This window comes from Podarcis liolepis, assembly GCF_965112155.1.
Source record: "Podarcis liolepis genome assembly, chromosome: 7".
NCBI lineage: Eukaryota > Metazoa > Chordata > Lepidosauria > Squamata > Lacertidae > Podarcis > Podarcis liolepis.
Window position 1 is genome coordinate 61,595,025 of NC_139561.1, and position 14,129 is coordinate 61,609,153.

General features: G+C 46.0%; 2 protein-coding genes across 5 annotated transcripts in view; one reads left to right on the forward strand and one right to left on the reverse strand.

Moving 5' to 3' along the window:
• TINAGL1 (tubulointerstitial nephritis antigen like 1) overlaps positions 1-14,129 on the reverse strand; it is a 115,686-nt gene that overhangs the window by 45,969 nt on the left and 55,588 nt on the right. The window lies entirely within an intron of this gene.
• Positions 1,919-12,433, forward strand: PEF1 (penta-EF-hand domain containing 1). Of its 4 annotated transcripts, none has more exons than XM_083511679.1 (5): positions 1,919-2,127; positions 5,658-5,943; positions 7,708-7,863; positions 9,975-10,118; positions 11,374-12,433. In XM_083511679.1, exons 1-5 carry the CDS (start codon positions 2,101-2,103, stop codon positions 11,601-11,603), a joined length of 843 nt encoding a protein of 280 aa, XP_083367805.1. In that variant the 5' UTR covers positions 1,919-2,100; the 3' UTR covers positions 11,604-12,433. The 4 variants fall into 4 exon arrangements, with proteins under 4 accessions (XP_083367805.1, XP_083367804.1, XP_083367802.1 ...); XM_083511678.1 differs by having other exon boundaries at positions 1,922-2,127; positions 7,705-7,863; XM_083511676.1 differs by lacking the exon at positions 1,919-2,127 and adding an exon at positions 2,281-2,385 and having other exon boundaries at positions 7,705-7,863.

Here is a 14,129-nt window from a genome sequence, read left to right on the forward strand (position 1 = left end):
GAGAAGTGATTCCACCAAGAGCCTTTTAACCATGCATTCAGGTGAATGGAAGTTGAAAGGGGGTAGGACACACATGCCCATGTTTGTTGGGTGCCAGGATTGGATAGTCACACTCCCATCCCAAACAGTGGAAAGGTGCAAAGAACTTCACTCTGTGTAGTAGTGATTCAGGTAGGAGTCATTTTTCCATTGGCGGAGAAGCATACCAACACCATTTCAGGTGCCTGTCCTCCTCTGCTCTTTTAAATATGGCAGCTATTTTGTGTTATGCAACACACCCCACAACAACCAATTTGTGACTGGCACCCACAGCACTTTCTCAAAATTCCAGATGTGCCCACTGTCCCAAAAATGTTGGAAAGGCATGGACTCTGGTTGGGTTGGGAGATTAAGATTAACAGAATCATAGAATTGTAGAGTTGGAAGAGACCCAAGGGTCATCTATTCCACCATCCCATGGAATGCAGAAATCTCAACTAAAGAATTCATGACAGAAGGCTGAACAGGCAAACTTGATTGCCTTATATTGCTTGGGGGGGGGCAGCTCACACATCCTCCAATTCACATTAACCTGAAACTGGGCTTCACATTTTTAAGTTCGGACATATTGAAGCCCCAAAGCACGGATGGCTTAAGACTTTTTATTGCCTTTAGGCAGATGTGTCGCTTTCTCCCCCCAAATGATGCAACATCAGCTTTCCAAGCACAGAAGTAACTACTTTTCAGTGGGATATGGCTTCTTATGAAAATAATCTGCAAGACACTGTTTTTTCGTGTCTTTTAAGCTCTGTTGGAATGGCTATGGATTTAATGCTAAAACATGAATTTTCTCAATGGAGGGTTGACCTTCAGACTGATGATCATTCTTTTGTCTTTTGGAAGGCACAAAATTCACCCCCTTTTCTGAAACTCAGGCTGTGCCACCATTTCTTAGCATCAGGATAAATCTAAAAAGAAAGTAAAAAGAGACTTCTCGTTATTTATTTATTTAATTTATGAATGTGGAAGTGAGAGTGGAGCTGGGATTCCAGGCTAAGGCTATACAGTATTAATCACGGCAAGACCCATTTCTAGAACCACCTGCAGTTCAGTGGTTTGGAGGGATAAAGATGCACACCCAGCTGGGAGCTGTAAAAAGCGAGGCAAGTAGAGCATCTTTCTCTGGCATACAGGAGTCATTGATTTAAAGGGTTTTTGAGGCAGTTACAGCTTTTGATTACAAAGACTCTCCAAAGGATAGGGAGGTCCTAGAGCAGTGCTACATAAAAGCATATATAACTATTTTTGAAAATCTTCTTTATTTCTTGTGCACTTTTTAGAGAAAAATTATATATATATATATATATATATATATATATATATATATATATATATATATATATATATATATATATATACACACACACACACACACATATATATATAATATATATATATGCAGGTTTTGGTGTCTTCGGGTGTCTTCCCGTGTAAGAGTCCAACTCTTACACGGGAAGACACCCGAAGACACCAAAACCTGCATTCCTGTACCCGTGAAAATCTACGAAAGTATATATATATATATATATATCTAAAAAGTGCACAAGAAATAAAGAAGATTTTTAAAAATAGTTAAAACTACAAATCAGCCTTCAGTTAATATGCCTGCTCAAATAAAAAATGATTTATTGTTATATTTTGCTATTACTTATGTTTGTATAATGCCACGGTGGCTTCTTTGTGTAATTATTTCTGTTTCTGTTGTTGTTGCCACTCTGGCGGCGGCTCTTCGCTACTCAACCGCCCTGAGGTAAAAGCGAGGGAAGCGGAAGCGGCTCTTAGCAACGGTCGGCAACGGCTGAGGGGGCGGGGCTACGAGCACCAGCACCTCCCTCCCCTCCCAGGGAAAAAGAAGGCCCGCTTTTCTTTTTATGGACTTCCTCAGTCACAGGACCCAGCCCACGGTGGGTGACTGACGGGAGCTCGGCCCAACTCCGCGGGAGGCTCAGCAAGCCTGTCCGCCAATTGGCTGCGTCAGTAGGCGGTACCAGAGCGGAAAGGAGTGGGCGTGCCAGCGGCAGAGAGGAGGGGGCGGTGGCCCGAGCGGCTGTGAAAAGCTCAATGGCGGCCAGCTACCCGTATGGGCAGGTAAGCGAGCGAGGGAGGAGCGCCGACCACCTTCTCCTGCCCCCTGCCGAGGGGGATGAAGGCCCCATCTGCTGCCTAGGCGACGGAGCGTTTCCGGGGGAAGGGGAAGGGGGAGTTGGACGTTGCCTAGGGAACGGGCAATGGGAGAGGACCCAGGCGTCCGGGGCAATGGAGATAGGAGTCTGGAGGGGGGAAACGTACGCAGACAGGAAGCGCATCTCTCCCAGAGTGACGTCATTGCCGGCGTGGGCCTGTGAGGTGACATCATGGTTAGGCTCGAGTGCAAAGGATTCATTGGAGGAGATGTTGGGGAAGGGTCGGAAGCGTTTGGCCTGATCACTTGGGTGATCAGAGGAGAGCTGGTGTAGCAGAGTGACAGGCAGCACTGTCCTGTGGGTGTTTACTCAGAAGTAATAATACTTTTATTATTTATACCCTGCCTATCTGGCTGGGTTTCCCCAACCACTCTGGGCGTCATACAGCATATAAAAATTTGCAAAACATCAGTTATTTTAAAAAATCCTGATACAGGGCTGCCTTCAGATGTCTTCTAAAAGTCAGATAATTGTTTATTTCCTTGACATCTGATGGGAGGGCGTTCCACAGGGCAGGTGCCACTACCAAGAAGGCCCTCTGCCTGGTAAGTCCCACCGTGATCAGTAGGTCTTGGTCCCTAATAAGTGTATTTAGGAAAGAGGCTCAGCTGCACATTGTAACCTCCTGGACTGAATCTCAGCTGTTCCACCAGGCAACCTTGGCCTCTGAAATCTGCCAGTGGCTGCCGTTGCATGGGTATGGTGGGAAATGAAAAGGTGGCTGCTTCAGTGTTGTAATATGGCTGGGATTGGCCTGGAGAAGCTGCTTCTCTTTCAGCCCCAGCCCCCCACCCCCAAGAATAGTGACCTATTTAATAGTTATTATGGGGATTAACATGGAATTATTTAAGCACCCCAAGACATTAAGCTATGAACCAGGAAGTCCTTGGTTTGACTTTCACCTCTGGCCCTGTACTCACTACATTAGCTACTCTCATTCAGCTTCTGCTTCTCCCATTTGCAATATAGAGATGGTAATACTGGCCTGCCTTATAGGGTTGTTGCAAAACTGAAAAGAGCCAGAGAAATGCTTGATGGTGGTATGATGATACCTTAGCTGGTTAGAGCATGGTGCTGATAATGCCAAGATTGCAGGTTTGGTCCCCGTAATGGGACAGCTGCATATTTCTGCATTGCAGGAGTTGGACTAGATGATCCTCAGGGTACCTTCCAACTCTATGATCTGTTAACAGAGTCATTGCTTATTACTCCTGAGGGAGAGTGCCTAGGGAGCATAGCTGCTATAGTTGTGTTAGGAGAGCAAAGTCCTGACAAGCAGTACGTGTTTCATAGGAACGAGAGAAGCTTCATTTCACAAACCCCTCTTTCCTGGGCAGCATTCCTTGACATGCACACACACTAAGCTCCTCCCCAGCCAAATGCAAGATTCCTCCCTCGTTTCCTTTGTCTTTCCTCTCTCTTTGTTTTGGCTTTGCTGGCCACCTTGAGATTGTAAGCTCTGTGGAGCAGAGACTAGCCCTTTCTCTCCTTACATCACCATATAGAACCTTTGACCCTTCACATGTTGCAGTCTGAGCAAAGATTGCCAGTGGCCAGGGATGATGGGAGCTGTAATTCAGCAACATAGAGGGCCAAACCTACCCCAAATGAAAGGTGTTAATGCTTGATGCACTTGTTGTGGTGTTAGTTATCTTTGGTGACTAAGAGACATGTGCTGGAGTCCTTTGATCAAACACGTTTGGAAGCTTCTCTTCACCTCTCCTCCACTGTGTAGAAGAGGCTCTGTGGTGTCAGGGCTGCAAAGTCGTCTCCTACTCTGCCTGTTCAACAGGTTAAGCAGAGAATCATTGCTTCCTGGGCCATTGGGTTCAGCTGTGGCCTTGGGATTTTGCATGTACTGAGACACCCCAAATGCAAGTTCTTCTTACTATGCCACTGACAGCAGTGCTGGAGATGTGGCACTATCTGATTTTTGCAATATTTCATGCAAATTCCTTGCCTATAAGTAACTGTGCAGCAACATCATTGCAAAAACCTCTCCCCCCCCCAAGACCTTGGACTCTAAATCCTGGGAGCCATCCCTGCTACTCTGCTGGTTTCTCGGGGTCTTATTCCTTATCCCTGATTAATTAGTCCGAAATATCTTATCAGACCCAGTTATGAAGTTTTATTTACTACATTTCTAATGTAGCACTCGGTGATATATTCCCCCCCCTCTCTCTCACACACACACACTTTATCATTCACAAGAACCTTGTGATGTAGATAGAGAGGACTTATCCAGACTTCCATTTGTGCCATGATTTGTAGGCATAAGACCATGTTTTCCAGGCATGGATCCAAGCAGGGCTGCTGTTGTTTTTGTCCCACCAAGAAAACTCTTTTACCACTGAATTGGAACAAACATCAATTGAGTTCTACGTGGCTTGATGTTTGTTCCAGTTCAGCAGTAAACAGCAGGTTTTCCTGGGGGAAGCAATGGTAAGGAAAAAAACCAAACTGCTCTGAAAGCACAGACCTGTGCCTACAAATTGCAGCACAAACAGAAGTCTGGATAAGCCCAGAGACTGATTGGATCAAGGTTCCCTAAGAAACCAGATCCCTAAGAAACCAGAAGCCTTTCTCTTGGGCATTGTCGGCCAATTGGTGCCAAAGAAAGATAGAACCTTTTTCATGTACGCTACAACGGCAGCAAGAATACTCATCGCAAAGTATTGGAAGACACAAGACTTACCCACTCTGGAAGAATGGCAGATGAAGGTGATAGACTATATGGCTTTGGCTGAGATGACTGGCAGAATCCGAGACCAGGAGAAAGAGACGGCGGAAGAAGATTGGAAGAAATTTAAAATTTATCTTAAGAAATATTGTAAAATTAATGAGTGCTAAAATGTTGTGGTTATAGAAAGTAAGTGGATTACAGCTGTAAAGATTGAGTAGAGGAAAAGAAAAGGAAACAATTAGATAAAATTAAGGGGGAGGATTTGCTGAAATAAATTTTGAAATTGGAATGCAGAAAGGGGAGGTATGAGGAGGTCAGTGAAATAAGCTTTAAGAAAAAAAGGATTTGAAATTATACATGTTTGTTTTTGTGTTTGTATGTTTGTATTGTGTATTGTGTGTGTTTATATAAATTGTGAAAATCCAATAAAAATTTATTTAAAAAAAGACTGATTGGATCAAGGTCGTACAGTATGCTTCTTGCCTGAGTGGGGTGGTTGGACCCAGGACTCTCTCGTCCTGTTCTGACTGTCTGACCACCACTCCATACTGATTGTACATACTCATAGTTCCTTCCATGCATTGGTAGTGCCACTCTGCACTCAATCCAGGACTATTGGGTTAATCTCTCTGCATTATATTATCTTAACTATGCACTGGGAATGCATAGGCCCCTCTCCTTCATTGTTGCATATTAATGGGGAATCAACTCATTCCCCCTGCCACTTTCATAGCCTTTTCCTTTTCCTGTAGGGTTACCCTGGTTCTGCAGGACAAGCTCCAGGTGCTCCGCAAGGCAACTATCCCGGAGGAGGCCAGTATGGAGGTGGGGTGCCTCCTGGCAGCTCCTATGGTGGACCAGCGCCTGGTGGTCCCTATGGGCCACCCTCAAGCGGAGGACCTTATGGCCACCCTTCCTCTGGGCCTCCTGGTGGAATGTATGGAGGAGGCCCAGCACCAGGAGGACCTTATGGGCAACCCTCTACCAATCCATATGGTGCTCCTCAGCCTGGCCCCTATGGGGCAGTAGGTCCTGGAGGTGAGTGCTAAAAGAGCTTAGGGCTGTTCTGATGACTATGTGCTTTCAGGTGGATTAGTAGTGTTCATGACACACAAATTCATTAAATGTTCCATATTTTTAATCTATAGCCTTTAAATCTGGGTGGGTATTGTTTTTGTTTGTTTCTGTTTTAGGTGTTTTTGTGTTTTTATATTGTAAACTGCCCTGTGATCTTTGGATGAAAGGTGGTATTAAAATTTAATCAGTAATCATCATCATGGGGAGGAGGTCTAATGGATTGCCATATGGGGCGTGCTTTCTGAATTCAAATGACATGGTACTCCATGTCTTGTCTGAATGATGCCACCCGCTTTTCTGGGGCTGCTGGTATGTATTGCCCTGTTTTCTTGCTAATGAAATTTCATACCAAATTCTTTCTTTGAAAAAGTATTCTTGGCAAGACCTCAAAGCCACACCTTCTGTGGGGTGGTGCTTTTCTTCCCTCCCCATTATAGGGTTGACAGACAGTCACGCACATCTCCAAAATTACCTGCAGTTTCTTCCACCCATGTGCTGTCCATGCCGTATCGCATCTGGGCTTCAGATTCTTGATACGAAGTTTCAGTTTGGGATCTAAAAACTTGGAATTTGTCACTTTAAATATCAACACTAGGAGACAAGAAATGGCAAACCATACCTGAACATACATTAGTTCATGCTGCTATGATGTAGTGGTTAGAGTGTCAGGTTAGGGCCTGGGAAATCAGGGTTCAAATCCTCACTCAGTGATGAAGCTCATTGGGCCACGTTGGGCCAGTCACTGCCTCTCAGCCTAATCTACCTCGCAGGTGAAATGAGGAGAAGCAAAAACATGGACGCTGGCTTGAACTCCTCCGAGAAAATGATGGAATATAAATGAAATAAATAAAGGTACATGTGGTCTTTGATTGCAATGGTGGGCTTTCTCTCATACGAACACTGATCAAACCCCAGCCGGGGAAACTTTTGTAAATTTGAAAAGAATGTAAACTTCTCTTTCACACACACATTTTGGTTATTAATTAGCACACCACAAATACCATTTTGCAAGGCTGAGTGAAGCTTGTGTTTTGCAGATGTCACATTTCTGCCTCCCCTTTCCCAAATCTCCCAAGATTCACTTTCTTCTACTTACAAAGCGTTTCAAGCACCCAAGCGTCTATCTTTGGCATCTATCATATAAAGGGCCTCTTGGTGTGCAGCTGGAGCCCTTGACTCGAGTTTTGCACCGCAGCGTTGGAGAAGCAGTCGCTAATTGAATTATTCATCTCCATTTAGATAGGCAGTTGAGAAAGACTGCATTATTTAAGGTTCCAAGGTGGGAGCCAAAAGGCACTGAAGCTGCCACCCTGAGTGGCGGAAATAAAAGTTTATGGCTGTGCATCTGTCTCCTGGAACTGGGTAGCATTTACATCGTGCTGAAACAACACACCTTCCGCATGTTTGCACTCAACTTTACAAACTATCTAAAGAGATCCCATTTATTTCCCTTCTGTTTTTACAAGGCTTTGCATCCCAGCTCCTGCTGGGGGGGGGGGTTGAGCCGTCTTCCGCAGGATTAATAACTTGGCTATTAAAAAAAACCTTTTAGAAAACAATGGCTGACTCAGCGGGCATGAGAGAGGGCCTGTCCAATCCCTGTTGCTCTAGCTGCCAAAAATCTGCTGAGCTAAAAGCTTACTGCCGGTGGCAATGGGCGCTTGCCATGCCTTGATGAATGGCCATGCGGTTCTCCTAATTTGTGTTCTGCCCTTTCCCCAGCAGGGAACACCCCCCCAGGTGTGGACCCAGAAGCCTTCTCTTGGTTCCAGAGTGTGGATGCTGACCAAAGCGGCTACATCTCAGTCAAAGAACTCAGGCAAGCCCTTGTCAACTCCAACTGGTCCGCCTTCAATGAGGAAACTTGCTCAATGATGATGAGTGAGTCCAGATGTTGATGATTCAATTCAAATGTGCTCGGAGTGGGAGGGGTCTGGAATATTAATAATCTCATAATACTCTGTACTTTGGTATGGTGACTAAGACATGTGGAAATAGACAATTGTGGAAGACGCAATACAAGATTCTCTTTAAAAATACTTGTATCAGGTTTGGGGACTTTTCTGCTGACAGTTTCCCTTTGAAGTTGAAAATATAGATGTGCCCTGCATCAACATACAGTGGTACCTCTGGTTACGTACTTAATTCGTTCCGGAGGTCCGTTCTTAAACTGAAACTGTTCTTAACCTGAAGCACCACTTTAGCTAATGGGGCCTCCCACTGCCGCTGCGCCGCCAGAGCACGATTTCTGTTCTCATCCTGAAGCAAAGTTCTTAACCTGAAGCACTATTTCTGGGTTAGCGGAGTCTGTAACCTGAAGTGTATGTAACCTGAAGTGTATGTAACCCGAGGTACCACTATATGTGTGAATTTATACCAGAATGCAAACATCAGTTTAAAAACTGTTCTTGTTATCTGAGGCGACTCAAAACTTCATAGCAGATGCCCACTTTCCTGATCCTGCTTCAGGTTCTAATTCTCAAAATAGAAGAATATGGAACTATCAAAAGGGACAGGATGCACTAGGCTGGCAAAGCATTGCTAATCGCTAGCAGGCCTACATGATTGGAAGCCAGAGTGAATCAAATGTGAACCAATTCAAAGACCATTTGGGTAATGAAGGTGCAGGGTAACCTTAAGAAATCCTCAGCGCCACCCTCAACCAAAATTGCAAAGTGGAATCATTTTGTTGTTGTTGCAAGGATTGCCACATAATGTGTGCCAGGGGTTGCCATTTTAGCACCCACTGGCATGCATGTACCTGGCACTCACAGGTTTCTCTTCCCTGCTCCTCCCCTCTGCTGAAATTAGGCTCAAAAGAAGCATTCTGTTGTGAGCAATGGGACAGGTTGTGGTGTGTGTGCTTCATTGCGCAGGGAAACTGCCCACAACATTTTCTCTGATTTGCAAATCTGCTCACAGGCCCCAAAAGGCTGACAAACCCTGATTATGCAGAGTGCATTGAACACTTGAAATGAACAGTATAAATGCCAAGGCTGTTTGATGTTCTTCAGTTGTGCTTGAAGTTCATGGACTCCCATGCTTGCCTTCTTCAGAAACGTGAGATGCACGTTTCATCTCCCTCATCATCATTATCCCTCATTATTATTATTTCAATTTTTGTCCTGCCGTTCCTCCCAAAGGAGCTCAGGACAACCATACAGCATTCGCAATAAGACATAATTAAGACCCAACAAAGACTAAAACAATTAAGGGATATATTTTTAAAATTTCACAATTCCATCTGCTAAACGTATCACCCGTCAAATACTAATCCCTGGGTGAACAAAAGTGCCTATAGATTTCATCGGCATGTTGGCAGTGTGGGGAACAGCTGCTCTTCACCAAAAAGGGAGTTTCATAACCAAGGTGCTGCCACAGAGGAGGCCCTGCTGCAGGCTGCCACCATTACCCCCAGGCCACACTTGCCAGCAGGGCCACCTCAACATAGACTACATTGCAGTAATTAAAATGGGAGTAGTCCACATAATAAATGTTAGAGCGTGTGTGCTTTTTCCCAGACCATCCTGCTGAAACAGTAATTGAGTTTAATATCTTCTGTAGTCTTCAAAAGATCCTCCAACCTTGTTTGTGGAAAGCATTAGTGTCCTAGTGGCAGCACAACCCTAAGAACAACCCCATGCTTGTCCTTGCTGCTGGCATGTGGCATGCAGAAGGTATTGTGAAGAATTGCATGTTACACTGGAGACAGACAGTAGTTCTCAGAGGGCTGAAAGCAATGTGATAGAGACTCTGCTTTACTCACATTGTTTGGTCTCACGCTTTCCTCTGGTCAAACAGATTTTGCTGGGTTTTGAAACATTGCACAAACCTGGTGGAGCAGAGGCAAAAGTAGGATTAGCCGCTTCTCTTGTGTCGCCTTCAGTTCTTGGGGCTGTGTTGCAAGGTGGGTATTCTGTCTCTGGTTTTGAGTCAGCAAGTATATGGGACCACTGCTCAGTGCTCCACTCTTTTTTTTACTGCCTCTGCAGACATGTTTGATAAAACCAAATCTGGGCGAATTGATCTCTATGGGTTCTCGGCCCTGTGGCGTTTCATCCAGCAGTGGCGGAATCTCTTCCAGCAGTACGACCGCGACCAGTCAGGAAGCATTAATTGTAATGAGCTTCACCAAGGTGAGACAGAACGAGGCAACAGTCCTTAAAGCCTCAAGAGGCTGTTCACGATCTCTAACGCTGCTGGAGAGGGGCTGTTTTTAGGCAGAGGTCTGTTCAGATTGTTGCTTTCGGGCTCAGAGGCCATTCCAAAACAATTGTGAAGAACAGACTGAGGTTTCCACCATGGTTAGTGAGAGTTCGCTCAGTCAGGTAATCTCTTGTGTCCCTCTGCTGCTAGGCTGAACCATCCAGCCTTCTGGATGAACTGCTGACACAATCTAGATCCCCAATAACTGTGATGAGATTGAATCAATGCATTATGACTGGAACAAGCTAAAGCAGCCTTTGGCAACCTGGTGCCTTCCAGATGTTTTGGACTACAACTCCCATCAGCTGGCAATGGCTGAGCCTAAAACCTAGTAAACTGATAAATGTGAAGTTTTTGCATCAGGCAAACATGCCTCTTGCTTAGTGTCTGGAGAGCAGATGAGCTGATTTCTTCAGGAAGCTTTGACAGCAGAGCAATGGCTCATTGGACTTATGTGGTTCCTTGAGAGTGGAGCCATAGCTCAGTGGGAGGCTGCATACACCTCATGTGAGAGGTTCCCAGTTCATCCCCTGACATCTTCCAAGTAGGGTTGAACAAGTCCCCATCTGAAGCCCTGGAGAGCTGGCATCAGTCATTGCAGACAACACTGAGCTTGATGGACTCTGAGTAATGCAGCTTTTTCTGGCAGTCTCCGTAGGTTCATGAGAACCTAAATGCAAGTCCCTAGTGCAGTTCTCTGGAGTGCCTTGGGGCTAGGCTTGGAAATGGAGAAAGAACTGGTCTAAGAAGAGGCTGAGCAGACACAGAGTTAGCAGCGGTTAGATGATGTGCCAAAAGAGGAGTGCGAAAAAAAATGCATCATCGGGGACTGCTGAAAAACGTAGCCATGTAGAAATACTGGCATGGTTCTTGGGTGCTTGAACGCTCAGCTCTGAGTGACTCAAGAAAGGCCATCTTGTCTCAGTGTTATGTTAGTATTTGGGTGAGAAGAAAAAAGTTTAGCACTTGGGCAGTTGATGGTGATAATAACTATCATTACTGTTATAGCATTTTACCCTCCCCTTCAGTGGGAAAGATTCCCAGAGTAGCTTACAAAGATCACTCATAAGTCAACATTCATAATAAGACTATAATAACAGCTGTGAATCATTTGTGTTTTCCATCCATGACTGTGTGAAGCGTGGATTCTCATTTATTCTCTCTCCCTGCCCTCTGTTCTCCTAGCACTCTCCCAAATGGGCTACAGCCTGAGCCCCCAGTTTTCCCAGCTGCTGCTCTCCCGTTACTCACCGAAGGCTGCCAATCCTGGCATCCAGCTGGACCGCTTCATCCAAATCTGCACCTTGCTCCAGTCCCTGACCGAAGCCTTCCGGGAAAAGGATACTGGGATGACGGGCAACGTACGACTCAACTACGAAGACTTCCTTACGATCTCGACCGCTCGCGTGTTGTGAGAGCCAGGGGTATTGATTTTGTTGGTGATCCCACTGGTGGCTGGTGGCATTTCCTTCCACAGAAGGAAGGACCACTTTGTCTGGAGGACATTGTGTTGCAAAGGAAAATGAAATTGCCCTTCTCCATCACACCAGTGTAACTCCAGATGCTTAAGCTAGGTGGATTCTTGGAAAGGGTTTGGTTTGATTGCATTGAAACAGCTGCCTCTTATAGCCACTAGAGGGTGAGCCACAAACACCAAGTCAGACTGTCTGTGCCAGGCAGCTCTGCAGCAGCCCCCACTACCCTCTGCCTGAGTTCTCTCCTCTTCCCCCACTCAAGCATCCCACCAAGAAGTTAGAGGAGTTGGTTGCCAAGAAGTCTGAATAGAGCTTCTTGCTCCTAAATTACCCTTCTGTAGTTTGCATGTGCAACTTGTAATCGCCAAAGCAGAAAACAACACCTAGGGAAGAGAATTGGGTTCCATGCTTTTGTGTCGACAGCAGCCAAAATTCCTGCATTCCATGACATCCATGCCAAGTGCAGCTCCCTTCTTTGCCACTAGATGGTGAGACCATCAGCCAAGATTCCAGACTTCTTCTTTTTTCTGGGTAGGGGCTTTTCCCCTGAAGGCTTGACCTTCTGGTTAATGTGTCCCAGCAGATTTATTTTTGCATTGCTAAAGTGCAAACTCCCTTGCCAACAACTCATTTGGCACTTCTCAGTTATTTTCTCAGTTGCCAACACGTTGCTTGTGATTTTTGTAAAGGCCAAAATCATAGATAAAGATGTGTCAGAAAGAGATTTATACCCAGGTAAAACTCTGTACAATAAAGGACCCTAAACACTCTCTTCCCCTGTGTGTTTCTTTCGTGCATGAGAACTGTACAAAATACTGTGGGGATAAAATGGGATGGCCTAGTGCAAAACCACCCTGAGCTGCTTTGAGGGTGGCTAGGATGCAAATATGTTAGATAGAAAGCACCTGGAAGTGGGTGATATAATCCTCAAACCTGCCCTTTGGCAAGAGAGAGTCTGCCAGTTCAATGCAGAAATGCGGAATTCCATGTGGCAAACTGCCTGGTTCTCCTCTTCTTTTTATATTGAGTATCCAGCCCTTGTGGTTCCAGAAAATAACTATTCACAGGCCAGAGGAGAGCTGGGCAGGCGGTGATACTTCAGACAGTACCTGATTTTTCTCCCATGACCAATTATCTGGGTTTCTGCATCCTCCTACCATCTGCCCAATGTTCTTTCCTTGCAAAAAAAAAAAAAAAAGCAGCCATGCATGTTGAATTTCATACATTAGTTTACACTGCTTTAAATTGTTCATTTTAAGGGGCCAGGGGCCATACCTCTGGCAGGGCTGGCTGAGGCTGGTCAGGGATGAGGGGAGAGGCATTTGTTTTCATGACTTCCCATCTGCTGAGTCCTGGCATTCAGGGCCTACTTAGCCCAAGGCAGAAGGGCTAACTGTTGTTTTGAGTTGTACCCTCACCAGGAGGGTGATGGGCACAAAACTTGAAAATCCTTATTAACAAAACACTATATCCTTCCACAGATAGTAAATGGTTGGTGTCTCTGATGGTGGCACCAGAAGGAGCAACTCCCTCTGTGGCTCAAAAACTGATGTTCTAGATGGTGCCTCTGTCTGCCTCCTGATCTCTCTCAGGGGACACTTGCTGGCTCCATGCCAAACAGCTCCCTTCTGCCTCTAGACATGGAAGTAGCATCTAGGTTCCATGTTGACCCTTGAGAACACACTGACTGCAGCCAGACACATCCAAGCTGCACAATTTGTTTTGAGGGCAAGACTCCGGGTGTCAGGGAACTGCCATCAGAGCATCAGGTGGTGGAGGGACTCAGGCAGGATGAAAGAGACTCAACTGCTGAAGCAGGGACCAGCAGGGGGAGGAGTGGGTCTCTGAGGGAATGCGAGCAGGAGGGAGGGCTCAGGGAGGCTTCCAGCGAGAACAGTGGGGAGGTATCGGAGTCTCCCATAGGGAGACCCACACCTCGCAGGAAACTGTCACGCCGTGAGTCCAGGAGACGCGTTTCCGTTAAGGAACTTCTTTGCTGGAAACGCTTCCGCAGACAGCCACTGTCGGACTCTACTAGTGACTAGAGCAGACATGTCTGAGGAGCTCCGTCACACACGGAGGTTTGTGGGGTCGCACAAACTTTGAGGGAGCACGTTTTCACGCACAAGCAGCTAATCAAACCCTCACAGCAGTCCGACAGTCTTTGTACGCTGCCTGTGCAAGAGAAGGCATCATGAGCGAACCAACCGGAACCGGAGGAGCAGGGGCTGGAGCTGGTCCAAGCTTGGAAGATAGATACCGAGCGTTGGAGGTTCAACTGGCCCTGCAGACGGCGAGGTTGGAGGAGAGAAGGGCTCAGGATGCAGACAAGAAGGGGAGAGCCACGCAATTCCCCAGAAAGGTACCAGGATTGGTGCAGAAATTTGGGGGGGACCCCAAGGACTACCATGCTTTTAGGACAGAGATGCAATATGCCCTTAATGTGCAGTTCGATGAGTTCCCTGA